This window comes from Microtus pennsylvanicus, chromosome 10 (genome assembly GCF_037038515.1).
Source record: "Microtus pennsylvanicus isolate mMicPen1 chromosome 10, mMicPen1.hap1, whole genome shotgun sequence".
NCBI lineage: Eukaryota > Metazoa > Chordata > Mammalia > Rodentia > Cricetidae > Microtus > Microtus pennsylvanicus.
In genome coordinates this window covers 31,231,770-31,252,253 of record NC_134588.1, presented here as the reverse complement: position 1 = coordinate 31,252,253, position 20,484 = coordinate 31,231,770, and the positions used below count along the sequence as shown (strand labels likewise).

Genomic DNA, 20,484 nt, shown 5'->3' with positions numbered 1-20,484 from the left:
ATCTCTCATGGTCAGTCCAAGTGAGTCTTCCCCCACTTAGAGGGGACTGAGAGCCAGGAACAGCCTGTAATCCCAGCTCTCAGGAGTTTGAAACTGGGAAGTGCTGCATGACCGGACCTTGTCTCAAAAATCAAATCAAAGCAAAACAGCCAGCATGCTTTGCCCAGGACGACCATCTTGGTGAGCTCTCGCTCAAGCCAATTTTAGTGGTCAGAGCAGGTGCAAACAGCTCCAAGACAGGCCAGCAGCAAGAGCACAGGGTTATTGAGTTGTCCGCCCCGAGACAAGAGTAAAATGTGGCTGGAATCAGAGATGCCAAGAGAGCAGGGACCAGTCTCTGAAACACCACATGGAGAATCCAGGCCTCCTACGTGGGTCTGAAGCAGGAGTCAGCTCAATACACACCAAGGTGGTCATGGGACATGTAGAGGTAGCCTAGTGCTGAAGAGGGCTATCACTGCTCAGCTTCCCCTAAAAGCTCAGGTTTGTCCCCTTCAAGTCAACTTTGTCCGGTCTTAGAGATCTGAACCTCACACACAGTATCCAATAGAACCAAAACAGTTACTTATTACCAAGAACCAGGGTGGAGCAAGCCGGTAAGCAGCACCCTCCATGGCCTCTGCATCAGCTCCTGCCTCCAGGTTCCTGCCTTGAGTTCCTGTCTTGACTGCCCTTAATGATGATTTGGAAGCATAAGCCAAATGAACCCTTTCCTCCCCAAGTTGCTATGGCCATGGTGTTTCATCACAGCAACAGAAACCCTAACTAGGACGCGGGCCCTTACAAAGTTACAGCTGTACCTTAAGGTTGAGCAGGAATAGACTTAAGGGCAAAGTGAAATCCCTGGCCCTCACGTGACACAGCAGTCAGGGACTATGACTCAGGTCCCAAGAATCTGGATCCCAAGGTTGCTCTAATAACTGCAGTGTGGCCATTTCTCTCCTTTACAGACACCAGGTAATGGGCTGACAGTGGCTCAGAGTTAGAACACTTTCTTAGCTCATACAAGGCCTTGGGTTCAGCCCCTACTACCACGATAAATAAACCCTGAAGGGGCAGCCCTGTCCAGAGCTGGCCCAGGAAGCCCCAGGACTGGAGCCAGTATTCTCCTAGCTTTGATGGGATCGGACTTGGGCCCACTTCTTCTGGCCTTTCCAGAGAAACCCCATCTGAGCTTTGCACCTTCCAGATGGAGGAGGCTCCCCTCCTCTCCACCGTCTTTGTGTTCATCTTGTGCCCACCCCTTTCACCAGTGACAGCTCCTGCCCTTTCTGGCACAGACCCATCCAGCAGCTGGGGTCTAAATCTGCATAGAATTGTCAGGAGCTGAGAGGGTCCTGGCAGACACTGGTGCCTCCCAGTGACAGAAGGGGGGTCCGCCTGCCCCCATAGTACTGTTAGGTGGTCCTTCTGAGGGGACATCTGTCTCTTCTGCAACATGTCCACTGCTCAGCTCCCTTCTGCCATCATCCTCTCCTTGTGGGCTTTATTTGAGCAGTCTGGCTGCCCTGTGGGAAACCAGTCTTTAGGTAAACTGAACCCCGTAGAGGATGGAACTAACACACAATAAATCAGAGCATTGTGTGTATTGTGTAGGAAATTGCTTGAACTTTTCCAAGACGTGAAGAAGTTTCTCAGAGCCCACGTGTGCATTTATACCTGTCAGTCAGGCTTGGAGGACAGCATAGATTTGACAAATAGTATTTCAGTTCATGAAATGGAATACAATGCCAAACTGCCTAGGTTTAGCTCCCTTTGTGGTCCTCTTATTACGGGCACAGACTTAGGTAAGGTATTTCTCTGTTTCAGAGTTGCAAAATGAAGGTAATGATTTTTTTTCTAGTTGCTAAGAAGACTAAATACAGTAATACATAAAAGCAAGACTATTGAGGCACGACCTGTTTTATAGTTAGTATTTTATATATCGTAAGTACTGTAAAGATACCCAGATCCTTCATCTGAGTACAGCAGCTTTTGATAGCGTTTTATAGGAGAAGAAACACTTTTATGTAGGTTGCACCTTACCTCTCTAGACATGAGTTGGGTGAATGGGAGACAGTGTAAGTGCCCATGGGTGGGTTTGGAACTTCCTTCATCCCGGAGGCTGCAGTGTGGAATCCAGCCTGGCCCATTTGGAGGCCGAGGATTTTTGTTTGTTTGTGTTTGTTTTTTCTTTCTTTCTTTCTTTCTTTCTTTCTTTCTTTCTTTCTTTCTTTCTTTCTTTCTCTTCCTTCCTTCCTTCCTTTTTTTTTTTTGAGACAGAATCTCACTATGTAGCCCTGACTGTTTTGAAACTCACTGGAGGCTGGGCTTGAACTCACGGAGAGACACCTGCTTCTGCCTCCCGAGTGCTGGGGTTAAAGGCAGAGCCACCATACCTGATAAGACAGTTTTTTTCATCTCACCTGTCCCCAGTTTAGATGGATAGCCAAGGTGGCTGAGCTGGTGATGCTGAGCAGGTAGCGTCTACCCTTCTTGGCTCTCTGTGTCACCTGCCTAACAAGCAGCTTCTGGGCCACCGGTGAATGATAAAGAGCGCTGTGAACAAGACTGGTACAGTCCCAGCTTTCAGGGAGCTTAGCCTCTGGCCGGGATAAAATGAACTTACAGCAGGGGCGCCGTTCCCATTCCAGAGGGATGTTCTAAAGAGCCAGGTTCTAAAGAGCTTGGCGTGTCCAGGGAAATGGCAGCGAAACCAAGGTTTGGAGGATGGTTAGAGGTCAGTGAGCTAGAGGGCTCAGGAGGGTTCTAGAGAGACAGGCACACTGAAGCTCAGAGGTAAGCATGGCCGCTTGTGGGCGAGCAGCAGCCTCACCCACCAGAGGGTGGTGTCTGGTAGATCCGAGCCACACTTGGAAGACGACACAAACAGGACCCAGTGCAGAGACAGGGAGAAGGTGGAATGGCTGGGGAGGAAAAGGGATTTTCTTGGAGCAAAGACCCAACTTTTACTAGGTCAAGAAGAAGGGGGGTAGGTAGACAGTATGATTAGAGGGACTGAGGGGACAGGGCCTTCCGGTGGCTTCTGTTTGTGGGTGAGGTGGACAAGGCAAACTATTGGAGCTGAGGTTCAAGGAAAGGTGTGTGTGTGTGTGGGGGGGGTGGGACTGCTTCACTGACAGGGCTCCAGGAAGCTGTGGGGCCCAGCTGGGGCCGGATGCACAGGTCACCAAGTGTCACCATCCCAGGGCAGGCCCCAGGAACTCAGAAGCCCACTGGGGGTGTTCACCAGGAGGCTGTGCAGCAGAGCAGCCTTGTTACCATAGCAACAGCCACAGGAGCAGGCCCTTGGCCCACAGTTAATGAAGGCATGGGCAGAAGAGTGCCCTGTGGAGAGGGAAAGGCACAGCAAGGCAGTCCCAGCTTTAGCTGCAGGTTTGCCTTGTTATCTTTGCTGCACCTCCGTTCCCTCCCCTTGAACGTGACTCTGGTGAGAGGTGAGTGACTTTTGTGGGAAAGTGCCCTGTAAATCCGTGGGAAGCCCTCGACAGGAGATGGTAGTTGGAAAGGGAGCGCGTGAGGCATTTGGTTGGTAGACAGCAGCTGTTCGTTATTGCTGGGTGGTGTGGAAGAGCAGCCATGGAAACACAAACCTGTGATAACCATAGCCATAAACCACTGCCGCTGAGACTGGCCTTGGCGCTGGCAGTGGACTCTGGCCAAAGTCACAGGGTCACAGCTTCGACAAAGGTTGGCCGTGGTGTAACCAGGGTGTGGCATGGCTTCTGATGCCATCAGAGGGAAAGTGAAGATGGCCTGGGACCGTTCTGCAAGGCCCAGGATCTCTGAGAAAGTAGGTAGAGTGTAGAACATTTCAAAATGTTCTAAAACACAAACAAACAAACAAACAACAACAAAAAGACAAGCAGAAGCCAGGTGCCAGTGTCAGGCCTGGAGACTTTAATGTCCAGCTGGTTGGAGTGACTTTGTGACAGACGGACCCTGGCACCGATCAGACCTTTGTGAATGACATCAGAAGCTCTGCCAAATAAATCCTGCTTCTCGCTGGTGAGGAGAGGGCCCGACCCGCCCACCCACAGCCTCCAGCCTGCTTGAGGTGGTTCCTGACCACGGCTGCTCAGTCTGCATAGCTGGTTACTGAGGGAAGGCAGGCTGCTGGGCTGGGCTAGCCCTTCTCCATTCCAGCACCTTCTGGCCCTTGGTCATGGCGGCTCTAAGCTCATATCATTCTGTGTGGGCCTCACACCTGGGAGGAATAACTGTCTTCTGAAAGTCCCCATGTTGGATCTGGCCGCCCAGGGAGGACCTGAGGTTCAAGCCTCCCAGGGCATGGTTCTGCCCTCTGGGGATTCTCGGTTCAGTAGCTCTGTTGCTGCCACCTCTACTTCCTCTAGCTCCATCTGGCAGGCATCCGCCAGGGCCTGGCCTGTTGCCATGACGAAGTTAGCATCTGCTGCTAAGGAGTCTAGCCGTCCTCGAACCAGAGCCTGTAGGGAGGAGAGGAGATTGGGTGGATCTTCCAGCAGACTGGCCTTCTGGGGCCCTCTCCCCATGACAGACTGTCACAGGCCACCCTTTGGTGTGGTCTGCAGCTCCGTCCCAGCCCCACCTTACCTCCTGGATCAGGAAAGCAGTAGCTGGAGCCTTGCACCTGTGAGCTGAGTTGCTGGGAACGCTCTCCTCAAAGTTCCCACTGTGGGGTGTTCCCAGAGACCTTGGCAAGGAGCCGTTATTCTCTTCCTGCACAGGAGGCTCTGCCTGGGGGAGCTGTTTTAAACACACACAAAAAAATCAAAGATCCCCCCCCACACCCGGGCAAGCAGATACACTAGAGCCAACTCATCCAAGGGAGTCTCCATCAAGACCCACAGGGGAGGATGCAGGAACACAGCATCCTTCTGTGATGGATGGACTGCTTTCTGCAAGGCCCCTACCAGAGCCCCACTCCTAGCACCAGGCCAGGCGAGGTCTAGATGGCGCTTCCTCCCAGCGCATTGTCTTTGTTACCTGGCCTGGGAAAGGAGGCACCTGGCCTCCAGGCATCTCTCTCTGGGTCATCAGTCCTTTCAGTTTGTGCACATGGGATTTGCCGTGAGGTCCTGTGGGCAAGACAAAGCAAGGCCAATAGGGCCGCTGACTCCTGATGGGCCAAGTCTCAGAGTCTTTCTCAGCCAGCTTGAGAAGGTGGTTTAGAAGGTAGACATACGTTGAAGGCTGACCAACTCCAGGTCAGCCAGAACTGGCCCGGCTTGCCTTGCTTCATTCTTAAGGTCTAGGAGAGGCTGAGGGCTCTCCAGCAAGCCTGTCTTCAGCATGGCTATGTGCATGCATGTTAAAGCGTGTTGGAGAGCAAGGAAGTACCCTTGCTGCTACTGTACTCCAGCATTCTGGAGCCTTCCTCAGACTGGTAATGACGCTCCCCTCCCAGAGCTCAGCTAGCACCCATCTCATCATAAAAGTTCTAAGCGGCTCTTTCAAGCTCTAAGGAAAGAGGGGGCACCCTTAACTCCCTCCCCCTAGGAGAAGGCCCTGCTTCTGAGTCATGAAAGGGACTGACCAGAGCCCCTGCAGGGCTGACTGAAGGGTCCTTCTCTGGTAGCAGGTGTGTCTGTGTCTTCCTGGAACTCACTTTCATAGCAGATGCTGAAACGGAAGCAGAACAGTCTGGAACCCATTTACCGAGGCGCCAGCGAACATCCTGGCCGACTACAAGTGGCCTTCATGCTGGGGCTGATTCTGCCAGTGCTTGACTCTATCCGATTTTGGCTCTCGGGGAGCAAGTCAGACTCATGGCTGCCTCCACTCTTGTTCAATGCTCCCCCACCCTTCTCACATCCTGTGCTGCCTCGGCACCCTTAGGATGCTAGTTCTCAACCCTGACTACACATGGGCTAGCCTGGCAGGCCTGGAAGACCATTGTCTGTGACCCTCCGTGGTTCTGGCAGTTCTGAAAGCTCCCAGATATTTCTCATGTGCAATTGAAACTGAGACTTGTTCTGGGCCAGCCCACGGTCATCATACTGGGAATACATAACCCTTCTGTATCCCTAGTACATCTAGTTGGTCCTAATTGGTCCTGATCATACCACACAACACACACACCAACAGCAGAACTCAGATCTGACGCTTGTGTTTCCAGGCTAGCTAGCACCATGGTGACCCAAAGACGTGGGTACCTTTCAAGCATTCTGGCTACATATAGGCCTCTTTGGACTGGAGTGAACTGTGGGTCCTGACCAGGGAAGGGAGCTGCTCAGTTGGCATCTGCCCGTCCTGCCCAAAGAGACTGTTGCTCAGCAGGCCTGTGCAGAGCAGAAGCCCGACTGGGAACCCCGTCCCTGTATTATGATGGCTAAGTGGCTTTGCTCCCATCCGGTTGTATTCTATGGCACTTAAAATCACAGCCTGGGATTAGTGTGATTGGAACTACCCAAATCCAGCAACTGACCTTATCATCCAGAGTTTCCTACAGTGCATGTTGCTGCTGGAGGCCCTTTCTTAAGCTTTACTGTGTGACCAACACATTTCAGGGCCTCCCCACTGGGAACCACAGAAAGGCTGGCTCAGATTTAAGGCCAACACTGTCAAGAGGCTGCCCCCTGCTGGCCAAAGCCACCCCTTCAGGTTTGCCTCTTGTGTTAGGGGTGCAGAGTGGTCCCCAAGGGCACACAGCAAACAAAGGGCATTCTACAAATGTCATGGTGCCTCCTTCCCTCTCAAGTCTAACTCAGAACTCGTACACCCACAGCTGGAAGTTACCACTGTTACCTGGAAAACACCGGGCTGTTTCTATGGTTGCTGTTGCCATAGGCAACATTGGCATTGGCATTGTTGGTATTGGCACGAGCAAGAGGATGGGTGCCTGAGTTATGAGGGAAGTCCTCCAAGAAGACGGGTGACTCCAGCTCCTCCATCTCCATCTCAGAGAATTGGAGAGGTCTTTGGTTGGCCATGACAGGGGGCAGGGAGTTGGTCCTTTCCAGGAAGTTGTCCACTTGACCAAACAAGCCTCCAGTCCTCTAGAGGCAAGGGGGAGAGTAGAAATACTGAGAGCAGTGGCTGAATATGAGGATACGGGGTGCATGGAGGGTGGGGTGGGCTGTCACCTTGGGGTGACGGAGCTAGGAGAAAGCAATGGGATTGGAAGATGACTCAATAAGGCCGGAAGAGAATGGACAGAAAGGTGACGCTGGAACATAGCCCCGCCCTCGGCAAGGTCTACATTTGATGGACAGATGGGACACACCTAAGGAACCACCAGGTAACACACACATGGAAACATGGCACACTGAACTGGGAGTGTGCAGAGCTGTGTTCCAGCTCCCCTCTAATCAAGTGACGGGGGACATTGCATGTCGTCTCTTTGGGATACCATTATGGGAAAACCCAATAGAGTTTAATGGGGTATCCAGGAAGAGTCTTCAAGATCCAGTGGGTTACAACTCTCCACAGAACTCAGAATCAGGCACTAGCCTGAGTGGAAACGGATCCTTGGGAGGTGGAATTAGATGAGGATTTGTGGGCACTGTTGAAAAGGGTGTATCACAATCAATACTTTTGGGTCATCAATTCTGAGTCCCAAGAGATGTGAGTGGCACAGCGTAGGTGGTATGTTCAGTCCCCGTGTTCAGTGCAGCCTGGCTTCTGGCCCTTCTCTCTACTGCTGCTTTCTATGTCTGGGCCTCAGAAGAGGGTCATGGCCCTCACTCACCCGGAATATCCCCTCCTCCATGGCAGCCTCCACCATGGCTCTCTCCAGTTCCTCCTCTGCTGTCAGATCTCCTGAGATGGCCCGGTGGATCTCGGGAGCTGCCTCTTCCTCTATGGTCCGTAATCCAGCCTAGGGATGGTGGAGTGACAGAATGACCTTGTGTCCAGGAGTGGAGATCAGAGATGCCTTCCCTGGCCCCACTTCTTTTGAATCCCTGCACCTACCCCTTTCCTGGAACCTGTTCTCCATCTTGGATCAATATCACAGGACTATGTGGCCCCATGGTCCTGCTCTGACCTGGGGGAGACAGTCGGCATTCTGAAACATCTGTAAGGGGTTTTCTGCAATCTTGTGGATAGAGACTTTGTACTCCTCCCACCCAAGCCTTTCTTTAACGGTATGTGTTTTTTAGTCAATGAAACTTCATATCACAACTAATATAACACATAAAAGTGAGTGTCACCTGATAATTCCGAAGAGGACACAACATCATATTTTAACATTCTTACCTAAAATATACATTTTCTTTTTCTTGTTTTTTTTTTTGGTTTTGTTTGTTTTATTTTTTGTTTGTTTTTCAAGACAGGGTTTCTCAGTAGCTTTGGAGCCTGTTCTGGAACTCACTCTATAGACCAGGCTGGCCTCAAACTCAGAGATCTGCCTGCCTCTGCCTCTTGAGTGCTGGGGTTAAAGCTGTGTGCCACGCCTGCCCAGCGCAAAATGTACATTTTCTATCTAGTGTGAAGAAACATCAGCCAACCCAACCAGAGGGATAGCATAGCCAAGGCCTCAAAGGGTCAAGGCCACACTAGGGAAAGACTGCCAAGTAATTCCAAAAAGCAAGAGGCCAGGGCAAGGTGCTGTGCATGCAAGGTGCATGACTGTGTTGGATACTTTCTCTGAAAAGGATGTCATTGGGGCAGCAGGTAAAACCTGAACGAGGTGAGGGGCAGATGGCAGCTGTGTATCAACACTGCCTTCCTAGTTTCGGTGGTTGTGCTGTAGGAGAATTATGTAGAGCAATACCACGTTTTCTGGAAATTCACGCTAAAGCCTTCTGCGTGACGGAGTGTTAAGTGAGATGTGAGCTATTCTCAGATGGCTCACAAAGAAAGTGGCAATTGTGTAAAAGCATAAAGTTATTTCAGAACCACGAGGGTGACTCAAATATGTTATTGGACATATAGCCCAAATGTGTGTGCGTTTTGTTTTTAAAGATCTATTTGTTTTAACTTTATGTGTATGGCTGTTTTGCCTGTGTGTTGTCTGTGCACGTGTGTGTGCAGTGCCCAAAGAGGACAGAAGAGGGCACCAGATCTTCTGGGACTGGAGTCACATGTGGTTGCTAATGACCATATAGGTGCAGGAAACTGAACTCAGGTCCTCTGCTGGAGCAGCAAGTGATGTTAATCGCTGAGCCAGCTCTCCAGCCCTACATGCCTACTTTTGAATTTTTAAATCATATACATTACAATGAACACAGAAAAAAAGCAGTCAAAATCCCTATGATATAGTTCTAAACATTTTTTCTCATACTTAGTGGAGCAAACTCCAGAGTGGGGCAGGGTCTGCTGTCTTTGGAGGCCACTGCTCTTACTGGAGGTCTCTCCTTTGAAGAAATAAAATTTTCTTTGGTCCAGTCACTCAGAGATCAGGAGCTCCTGGATCTTCTGAGGCCTAAGCACCCTCCTTCATGGATCAACCTGAACTATCTTCTCACTTTCTTCCTCCAGCTTCCCTTCTATCTCTGACTATTGATGAGGGACCCAGAAAGGGACTTGGTTCAACAGAGCATCCCTTGGAACCCACCTAGGTTGGGCTTACCTGTATCTGAACCGTGTCCTTTTTGGGTCGATATCCATAATACTCCTCCTGGCGTTTCATGAACTTCCGGAAGTGTTCCTGGATGAGGAATGTGGCGTAGAACTTCCCCACTGTCACCTCGTCATCTGTAGACAGCCAAGGGGGGCGGGGTGAAGGCCAGTGGGGGTCTCACACTGGACTCCGAAGGGGAGGCGGGGGTGCAGCAGGCTCGGACACTCAGTCCATGCTGAGGTGGTGAATGGTTACCTTTCACCCTTAGTTGGTGCCCTGACATCTGCCTATGGTATTAACAGTGTCTAGGCGTCAGATTGCTAAGGGACTTCTTACAGAAGCTTCTCTTCCTTTCATTGTGTGCCCTGGACTCTGGTCTCCCCAGGCAGCACCCACCTCCTATGGGAGGGATGACTTGGTCCAGGAGCTTCATGCTGGTTCTCTTCCATATCTTTTTGATGATGGCTCTCAGCTCCTCATTGGCTTGTTCGAAGTTGCCTGGGGCATGGGAAAGGTGGCCCTAAAGTGACAGAACTTGACAAAACCTTGAACAAGCTACCATTCATGAAGCACACAGTGGTTCAGTGCTCTTTTATGGTAGCTGCTGTACTCTACCCCGGCAATGGGATGAGGGCAGGGGCAGCCCAACCCTTGGGTCCTGTGCTTATGCCCCGTAGGTTGTGGCTAACAATGATCAGACTGGTTAATATTGTAGGTCATCATCTCCCTTTCTTTCTGTTGAAACTTCAAATCTTTACATACCCCTGTGTGCCCCATGGTCCCCAAGTAATCCTCCTGCTGCTCCAACTTGCTCCTTCTTGAGTTCTGGCTTCCCTCTTGTCTGCCCATGGGTGCCTCAGACTTAATTGACCCAGATAGGGGAATGGCCCCAAAGACACCGGAACCCTCAGCCCCACTTCTTCCCGTGTCTGTATTCCTGAGTTAAGGGCTGACAGGATTAGTGGAGTCAAGGGTGGGCCCATACACCTGCCCAATACTGAGTGCTACCTCTGCCCCACCTGGAACAACTCAGAGGGACCCCAGCCCTGAATGAGCACAGTCATGCCTCTGGCCCCGACACAGCTGAGGAATACAGGACAGAACCTTAGTAATCTTGTCCTCTCAAGCATTCGCAGACTCCCTGCAAGACCTGCAGGGTGTGAGGAATTGGTGATTGTGGCCTGGCCTTCCTCTGCATCTGCCCACATTCCTGGGATTCTGTTTCAGAATTCACCTCGAGGAGAAAGGACATTCACGAGAAGTCCCTCACCTTCCGTCTTGATCTTGAGGGCTGTGCGTACCAGGGCGAAGAGTGTGGCGTTAAAGGTGACTGTGCCATCGCTGTTGAGGGGCATATTCATGCCCACCAGCCTCTGTGAGGGAGAGGTCGGATTTGCAGATGCGCTGCTATCAGGCCCAGCCCATCAGGTCCTCCTCAGCCAGTATGGGGTGGGAAGGGGAGGTTGTAAGGACTGCAGTGTGGGCTGCCTAGGATGCATTCGTGAGACCTGAGGTCATCAGGGACGGACTTGGAGAGTGCCGTAGGGCCCAGAATGTCTGCCATGGCCCCTGTGTAAAGGTTTGCACACTAGGGTGGTGCTGCTTGCTATAAACTGTGAGGGATGGACCAGGGGGGCAGGCTTCCTTTTCTCTTTGGGTCTTGGCCATGAGATGAGTGGGTTTGCTCCACCATGGCTCCTACCATGATGCACTGCCTCATCTATGGACTGGAATCCCCAAACCAGGGCTAAAATAACCTTTTTCTCTCTCTAAGTTATTTGTCTCGGATATTTGTTGCAGTGGTGGCCTATCTATGATTGACATAGCAACCCAGGAAGTCACTGCTGAACAATGTCTCCTTCTATCGGGCTCTCTCTAGCTACCCAGCCCCACCTGTTAATCTTCCTTCCCCGAGCCACGACTGCTCAGACTCGCAGGTTACCTTACATGCTACCCTGTGTGGGCAGAACTTCCCGAAGCCCAGAGGGGGCTGGATCCTCCTCAGCAGGGTCACCACATCCAGGTGCTTGATTCTGCCCCTGTAGGAAGACACATAGACTAGCATATCCAGGAATGCCACCCAGAGTTTCCTGGGGGAAGCTGGGGGGGGGGGGCAGGAAACACTTCCTAGTTTTAGCCCTTCTTTATAAGCTCTACTAGCCTAGTATATTATTCTAAATATATTTTAGTAGTTCTTCATAAATTGCATACAATTTGACCATATTCACTCCTGCCCGCCCCCCCCTTCTCAGATCCCCGCCCATAGCCTTTTAAAAGAAGAGAGAAGGTTTGGATTCATGGGTGCCCAGCACAGAATAAGGCTGGCTCTCCATTTGGGAGACACCTGCTTTCTTTCAGGGAGTTTACCCTCTAGCACAGGAGACCTGGATTCTCTCCCTTCATGCTTCCTTAGTTTTGGTCAAGCTGGAAGAGGGGCTCTGGGGTTGCATTAATAAATCAGGGGAGTGGCAGCCCACTTCAGAGAGTCCTCCAGAGCTGGGGACACAATGGCAGTGCCACCATGACCTCCGGAAAAGGCCCAAACAGAGCGACTGGGAAGGTCAGGCGAATACAGTACCAAGGCGCTGGCAATAGAGGAACACTACCTTGAGAGCATGCATTTGGCATGTTTTATGAACTGCCCCAGCCTCAGAGCCGGCTGCGAAAGAAATGAGACATTTTTGTCTTGTAGGGAGCACAGAGGTCATTGTGCTTACAGAGAAGCACTAGGAAAGCCAGGGATGTTAAACTTACAGGGATATCTTTTCAAGGAAAATATGTATAACCTGTTTTCTGCCCAGAAGGCTGGGGATGGAGATGACTAACAGCCTAGGTAACCCCTGTGCCATCTGTAGGGCCGGCCATACCTGGCTCCCCCAAACTCTCTCTACCAGGACTGAGGCTGCTAATAATCTAGATGGCCTTTGCACCATCTGTCTGACCAGGGGGCTCCCCTAAATTCCCACAAACAGGACTAGAGGTAGGCAGTAACCCAGCTGACTTCTGCACTATCTGTATGACCTGCCCAGATCCTTCCCTAGGCCCTTAAGAACCCGTCTTCGTGGAAGAAGTGATAAGTACTCTGAGAGGGTTTCGATGTAATTATGCCTCCTGCTGCACACGGGATTATGTCACACTAGGAAACTTTTTTTCAAGTTGTACTGTATTTAAATATGGCTAAAATAAACTGCCTGGTGTCAGACTCTAAAGTTAGAACTGATACCAGCTACTTAGTTGTGCTGAGCTGGATTTCCTTCTTGTTTTACGGGCATCATTACTCTGCTGGCCGTGGTGTTTGCAGAGGCCTCTACATTATCTGTATCCTAGGTGCTAAGTACATACACACAAACACACACACATAGACACACATATACAAACATACATGCACACAAACACACACACATATAAATGCACACACATACACACATACAAACACACATACACACGCACATGCACACCAATATTGGTATTTAGTACTGGGGATTGAGCTCAGGGTCTCCCACATGACAGGCAAGTATCTATCACTGAGCCACATCCCAGCTCCAAGGCCCAAGTCAGTACTGTGTGGTAGTGATAGACGCAAGTGGATTAAGAAAATTAGTTGTGAGCCAGGCAGTGTGGTGCACACCTTTAACCATAGCACTCGGGAGGCAGGGGCAGGGATAGCTCTGTGAGTTCAAGGCCAGTCTGGTCTACAGTCTAAAGCTACAAAGCAACCCTGTCTCGAAAAACCAAAAAAGAAAAGAAAAAAGAAAAAAAAACAAAGGAAGAAAGAAAGAAAATTTGTTGTGTGTGTGTCTATCTGTCTGAGTTGAGTTAGAGTTACAGGTAGTTTTGGTCATTTGACATGGGCACTGGGAGTTGAACTTGGGTCCTCTGGAAGAGCAGCCAGTGCTCTTAACCGCTGAGATGGCTGAGCCATCTCTCCAGCCATCTCCCCCAGTAGTTTTTAATGTTCCCGTTGAAAACACTTTAGAGTACAGCTGCCAAGGACTCTGGACACACTTGCCTTGAATTTTGGTGCCTTCACTTTTAATTTCTCCACACCTCCGTCTGCTCATTGAGATTACAATGACCAGGGGACCGAGAAGTGTCCCCAGCTTTAAAGTGCAGGCAGATGGCCCAAGGACCAGGCTAAGGGTAATGAGGACTCTAACTCACACAGTCTGAGTGGGTCTTGGGACTCTACACTGTAATCAACCTCTGATACAGCCAGGGGAGCAGAGCCCACAGTGAGCAGCCAGGCCTGAGTGCCTGGTGGGGGACTGAGAGCTCACTCCTCACTCCTGAGTACTAAGTGTCAGACTAGAAACCAGTGAGCGTTTCCCCAGAGTCAGGGTTTTTCTCCTTTGATGGATCCTGTCCACATCTGAGACATGCTGAATCACCCTGGAACCTTAGGTGGATTAAAAGAGACCAGAGAGACTCCTGAGACCCCTAGGAAGGGCGGGCAGTTTGATAAGCACCCAGCACTACCCACGAAGACTCACTGACCCCTAGGAAGGGCGGGCAGTTTGATAAGCACCCAGCACTACCCACGAACACTCACTTAGCCTCCGGATCATACTCGGCCCAGATGGCCTTGAACTCATCCAGGTGGTGAGGGCCCAGAATGGACCAGTCCCTTGTGAGGTAGTCAAAATTGTCCATGATGACGGCCACAAAGAGGTTGATGATCTGCAAAAAGATAAGGATTCCTACAGCCCAGGCAGGCAGTGACTGATGTCGGGGTGGGGAACCGGGGCAGACTAGGCATGGAGTTCCTCCCTCATTCCTTCCTCATTCCACATGCAATTGGGACTGAACTGTTCTTGTCCAGCATGTGCGTTGCCCAGGTACTGGTGACCATCGGCTAAAACCAAGGCACGGTACCTCCCTGGGGGCTACTCTGATCTCCAGAGCTATTCAGCCTCTTCTGGGCCTGGCCCATGCCCCTCTCACCACACCAGCCTTTTTCCGTCTACATCCGGGATCCTTTGAATTACCAGACTTGCTCACCCACAGACTCACTCCATGAGGGCCAGGGCTAGGTCTTGTTTATGTTTCTACCCCCTCACCTGGCCCTGCGCCTGGCAAACATTAGACATTCAAAGGTTTGGGGTGAATATAGAGAAGAAAAAGGAGCATCAGTATAAGGGAGCCAAGAGGATGCTTTTCCTAAGTGATAGCCCTGCCGCCCCCAAGTGACACCATGCCATTTCTGACCCTAACTAGAACCTCTTGGCTCATTTCCATACTGTCGCTTGTCCCTCTAACACAGCATCTTTCTGTGCTGAGGAATAGTTAGGGTTAAACATCTCTACTGGAAGCCTCTTCCTACTGAGAACTGGCCTCAGCTCAGTCCTCTGGATTGAAACTGTATATATAACGTGTATACTATATATAGTAAGCACGCTGAACACAGAGTGAAAATGACTTACAGTCCACTTGGAGCAGGAAAGAAGATCTCACAAGACACCCCCCCCCCCAAAGGATCAGAATAAGGGACAATCTAACCAGAGTTTCCAGTGTTCCTAAGATATCCCGTCTAGGAGGTGATAGGGTCCACCCCAACCCACCCCTTCATCCCTGCCCTGGCTGGAGCCTGCAGACTTCGGTCTCACCAGGAAGGCACAGAGCATGTAGAAGCTGATGAAGTAGTAGTAGGCGAAGTTGGTGCCGCACGTATACTCCTCCCCCGGGGCATAGTCTGACTCTGGGTCACACAGCTTCCCGTAACTGCAGGCCAGCAGGATCTCTTGCCAGGCTTCCCCTGTGGCACACCTGAACAGAGGAGGGGCACTGTTGGCCTATGCATGTCTGCTTGGTCCTTCCTTGGGAACGTCAGCACAGTGTGATGAACAGAACTGGGCTGCTCCCACAGGTAGGATTCCTATAAGTTTGGGTGTCACAGTGTCCCCTCTTCTCTGCAATCCCTCTGTTCCACCTTTATGCAGGGCTAAAGTAGAGTTGAGCTACAGAAGAGACCTTTTTTAGGAGTAGGGGTGGCTTTTATGCATGACTACAACCATAGCAAAAGTGAGTGTCATAGACCAATGTCAAGGGTCACTAAGACCTCATCACTTTTTGAGAGGGACATTTGACCTCTGAACTCTGCTTCAGCAGGGTGAAATAGGTAACATTCTACTTGTTTGGAATTCAATGTCAAACATCAATGCAAGATTTTCACAAAGGTGACAACAGGGCACCAAGCCAGGCAGGGGACCCTCTACTGCAGGGCCAGCGCTGCCCAGAGCACAGGGGACCCTCTACTGCAGGGCCAGCACTGCCCAGAGCGCAGAGGGGAACCCAGCAAAGCCAAGCACTCATGCCTGAAGAGCAGCAACACAGCTTGAGGAAAAGTCTGGAAGTTGTTGTTCCGATTTATTTGTGTCCCGTCCACCATGGCTATCTTCCCGAACATCTGCAAAGCACAGAGAACCAGGATACAAGCGTCTCTTTAACTCCCACCACTTCTTCTGCTTCACCTGCTTCCTACCCTCTCCCTAATTTCTCCCCAATGCCTTTCACTTCAGGCCACGTCAGATCCGAAGCCAAACACATTGGATTCTTTCCTGGATCACATAACATTCTTGCTATCAAACCAAACCAAAGAGGGAGATAGACAATTTCTCTTCAGCAAGCACTAAGTTAGTCAAACTATGGGGAGGAGTTCTGGGGCAAAGCCCCCAGCTAAGGCTTTAGAGACCAGATCTGGTCCCTGAAGTGCACCTCATGCTAGGGTCTCTCCTGGGCTACACCCTGGCTCATAACCCTGGAGCATCTGGGGCTCAGTTCTACCTCCTCTCTCAGCTTAGAGTTGACCCCTTGGTTGCTGTGGAAGGCAAGGAAAGGTAGTATTCAGCTGCATGTTTGGTGATGTTTCTGGGTCCACAGAGACACTTTCTAGCTTGGCTAACACTCATCCTTCGCCGTGGGCCCACCTGCCTCTCACCTGCATCCCGATGACGGCGTAGATGAAGAAGAGCATGACGATGAGCAAAGCCACGTACGGCAGGGCCTGTGCGGAAGAGGACGGAGCATCAGCTAAGTGTCGTCCACAGAACCACAGCCCTGGGCCCTGCAGCCTGTCCTCCCTAGTGGCTTCCCTGGGTCAGTTTCCTGGGTCCCTGGGTTTGGCCTGTTGGGCTGGGCACTCGCACCTGGAAGGACTTGATGAATGTCCACAGCAGGGTGCGCACACCCTCTGCCCGGCTCAGCAGCTTGATCAGTCGCATGACCCGGAACAGGCGGAAGAAGGCGCTGGAGATGCGGGCGCTCTCATCTGGGTCCTGTGGGGCAGCAGCCCCAAAGGTCAGTCTGGGGGTGGCACTCAGGGGGAGGGGGCAGGGCAGGCAGGAGATGCAGTGCACGCGTGCGCATTGTGTTGTGCATATGTGTGTGTGTTGTGGTGTGTGTGTGTGTGTGAGAGAGAGTTATTTATAGTGGGAGGCTTCCAGCCCCACTTCACAGTCTCTATTGCCTCATAGCCTTGGACCATTCTGAGATGCAGGGCTCTGGTGTCCTGTGTCTCAAGAGGGTTGGATGTAGGGTCCAAGTTATGCAGTAAGCCCGTGCTTAGGAGCAGAGCAGGGGTTCTTTCTGGGGTGAGGCTGCAGCGAGGCCCATGGCTGGCTTCCTGCTCATCTCTCCTCTATAAACCAGCACTAAGCTAAGTATCTGGTGGCCCGTAAAGTCTTCTAGAAGCGTCCAATAGCTTTACCAAGCTGTTTGCCATACGTTCAGGGTGCTCACTCCCATTTGCCTAGCCCTACTCTTGAATATTGTAAGTTGGGCAAGCTCCTGCCCTTGTGCAAAACTTAATCCTACTCCCTGTGTGCCAGTTTGGATCCTGTTCCCTGTGCCTGCTAAACTGTCAAGGAGGTCCTGTGCCCTCATCTATAGAGAGGGTATGGAAAAATCCTCCATCCATTGCTCAGGGCTCTAAGATAGCCACTACATCCATGCATATTCTACCACCGAGCCCCCACCTCTACCCAAACTCCAACCCTCACTGGGCCTGATCTAGGGAAAGGAACCCTGATTTCTGAGGGCACCCCATGCGATCCATGCAGCCAGCTCAGCATGCAAGCTGCAGGGCAGGGCAAACAGGCTCATGCGGCCTGAAATTACAACGTTCCCGCAGCCTCCACCCAGGCAATACAGTCCCCCGCTGGAGGCCAGGAAAGTCTGTGGAGAAAAGAGACGAGGGGGGGGGAGGAAAGGGGAGAGAAACACATGGGAGGGAGGTGAAGAGAGTTGTCAGAAAGGACAGACACAAGGAGAGTTAAAGAGAGAAAAAGACAGGCAAGGGACAAGACCTCACGTGGCTGCAGTCGGGGCAGAGAGTGGGTGGGAGCGAGGACCAAGCTCTATGGGAACCATGAGGCAAGAGGAATAAGAGGGGAGGGGAGAGTGGACAGACAGGTCCCATCTCATCTTTGAGGTACATCTATGGAGGGCAAGGGATTGGATTCTTCCTGGGTCTGGGTTATGTGGTACAGGGAACAACTTTACTAAGGACACACTGAGAAATACCTGTTCATCATTGTAAGTAGATCCCCCTATCCGCTGTGACCAGGGTGGATGCCCTCACAGGGGTCCAGCTTCCAGGGGCAAAATGGGTAAAGTTGGAGGAGACTAGAGACTCCTTCTCCCACCAGGGGTCCCTCGATTCAGGGCCGGGACCAGGATCAAGGCTCATATCTCAGTGGCCTGACTCCTCAATGGTTGGGTATATGGGAGTGGCTATCTTTTCCCTGGCTACATTTGAGGAGGGGCCGTCTTGGGAGCCCTGGGTTAATGAAAGAGGCTGTCTCTGAGCTTCCATGCGCCTGCAGGCAGACTGGCCCTAGCACTCAGGCTCCCTGTACCACTGGCCTCAATCCTGGCTGCATGGCAGATTCATCTAGAGAATTATACCGGACATATGCCCCTGCGAGGGCCCAACAGACCAGCAAAGCCCGTGACTATGGAACGGGCCTGGTTTCAGAGGTTTCAGGGCACACCAGAGAATCTCGTGGGACTCTGTTCTTTACTTGGATAGTCTGCCCAGTAGCCATTCACCATGAGTGGCCATTTAAATCACAATGAAAATCAAATAAAGCTAGGAACTAGCTGCTCAATGCCATCAGCTACATTTTAAACAACCAGGAGGTGCACGTGAGCAGGGCAGGGTGGGGCTGGTATTGCGGTTCTAACTCACAGGCAAGGCCTTTCCCAAGGTTGTATGTAAGGAATGTAAATCAGTCTTAACACGACCCAAACACATATTCCTGGCAAGGGAAATTTTCCACTTCTGAAAACCAACGAAGGGCCATGACCCCCTCCACAGAACCGTCTCTGGCGCACGGGCCTCAGACTTTGAGAAGTAACTACTTGAATTGGGGCTCTTTATTCTGGCTGTTTTGAGTTCTCTCTTCAGGCTGCCTGTGACAAGGGTGGCTCTCAGACCACAGGACATATTTCCCCGGCAAACAGCATGCATGAAAACACACAGCACATATACACTACACGTTCTCTCTCCTTCTCTCTCCCCACCCCCACCCCCGCTTTTACCCAGAGCCCACCCCTATCAGGCCTGAGCAGATGGAGCTGTCTGTCACCATTTGTGATGAGGTAAACAGGGTTCCCAGGATCCTCCCCTAGTGTAACAGACAGTTGGTGTGGTAGCCAAGTCCCCAGAAGGTACTACGATCCCCAAAGCCCCTTCCTCACAGACTCAGGCTTTTCTCAGCTGAGCTCCCTTCCAGGCATCTCCAGGGTTGATATCTGCCTTTCCCATCGACTTGGTGCTTTGGACCAGCAGGTAGGATGTTCAGAAGGAGGCCCTGCCTATGATGAATCTCATGCCTCGTAAAAGCAACCCCTTGGGTACAATCTCCCTGTTCCCCAGCTAGAGTAGCCCAGGCAGATGAATAGCCTTCTCGTCTTCCTCTGCCCTTGCCTTGTTCCAGGGTATGGCTCAATGTAAACCCAAGAGGACACTGTCTTTTGCTTTCTGTTCCTGATCTTTGGATCTCCTCTTCTAAACTCCTGTCTCTCTTTGCTCAGCATCCAAAATACACCCCAAGTTGAACCACCTCTTACCATTCTTGCAGCCAAAACCCTACTCTGTCCTCTGCCATGTGGACTGCTGCAAGCCCCTCCTGGTTGCTGTCCCTGGGTCAGCCCTGGTCCCTCTTTGCACAGGCTCAACACAGCAGCCACCGTGGTCTGAGCATATTTCACCTTCCAAAGAGCTCTTCACTATCTCAGAATAGAATCCAAGGTGTAACGACGGCCTTGGAGATATGACCCCAGCTTTTGACCTCTGTTTGTCCCCATTCCAGCTTCAAGAGCCTTCTGCTATTCTCCGCATTCAGCAGACAGGCTCCTCCTACAGCCCCTTGACATAGTCTCCTTTTGCTCTACAAAAGCGCCCCCCATAGCTGCATGGCTTACTCCCTTGTTCTATTCAGATCTCGGTTCCAATATGCTCACGATACCACCCTCTCATTTCCTTCCATGCGCCATCCTTACCTACTTTAATTTATTGTCATGCATCCTATCATGTGATAGATTTGGTTATTGTCTCCTGCCACCTACAATTTTGTTCCCGGCTGTGTGTGCCTCCAGCACCCAGAGCCATGCAAGGCACATATATTCAGTGAGTGTTTAATATCTGGCATAAAAGACTGAATCCTTAGAGAAGAGCCACCTTTTCAGTCCTTTAGATTAACATCTCAAAAACAGATGATTCGTTCAAAACCTTCAGTGACTTTTTATAAAGTGAGTGGGCTCATGAAGTTCCCAGGCTCCCCAGCCTTGTCCAGCCCCCTTAGCTCCTCTACATGTCCTCATGGATCTATGAGACATCCCATCATGTCTGACCTCTTCACATCCTGTCCCACATTTCTCCAGAAGTTTCCCTGCCTTGGGCTTGCTACCCTCTTCAATTCCACTGCCACCTCCTACACTTTCCCCAGCCCAGCCACAGATGACCCCTGCTTGCCGCTATAGTTTTTGATGTCTGCTGT

General features: G+C 51.2%; 1 protein-coding gene across 1 annotated transcript in view; it reads right to left on the bottom strand.

Moving 5' to 3' along the window:
* Window positions 1-3,860: 3,860 nt before the first annotated feature.
* Cacna1s (calcium voltage-gated channel subunit alpha1 S) overlaps window positions 3,861-20,484 on the bottom strand; it is a 64,624-nt gene continuing 48,000 nt past the window's right edge. The window contains exons 29-44 of the mRNA XM_075988086.1: window positions 17,600-17,656; window positions 16,630-16,758; window positions 16,422-16,487; window positions 15,799-15,890; window positions 15,091-15,250; window positions 14,037-14,164; window positions 11,430-11,526; window positions 10,758-10,860; window positions 9,884-9,985; window positions 9,497-9,621; window positions 7,673-7,801; window positions 6,730-6,980; window positions 5,519-5,604; window positions 4,969-5,060; window positions 4,576-4,728; window positions 3,861-4,448 (exon numbers count right to left, since the gene is read on the bottom strand). Coding sequence (XP_075844201.1) covers window positions 4,275-4,448; window positions 4,576-4,728; window positions 4,969-5,060; window positions 5,519-5,604; window positions 6,730-6,980; window positions 7,673-7,801; window positions 9,497-9,621; window positions 9,884-9,985; window positions 10,758-10,860; window positions 11,430-11,526; window positions 14,037-14,164; window positions 15,091-15,250; window positions 15,799-15,890; window positions 16,422-16,487; window positions 16,630-16,758; window positions 17,600-17,656 — 1,944 coding nt within the window. The 3' untranslated portion in view covers window positions 3,861-4,274. The remainder of the gene's footprint in view (window positions 4,449-4,575; window positions 4,729-4,968; window positions 5,061-5,518; window positions 5,605-6,729; window positions 6,981-7,672; window positions 7,802-9,496; window positions 9,622-9,883; window positions 9,986-10,757; window positions 10,861-11,429; window positions 11,527-14,036; window positions 14,165-15,090; window positions 15,251-15,798; window positions 15,891-16,421; window positions 16,488-16,629; window positions 16,759-17,599; window positions 17,657-20,484) is intronic.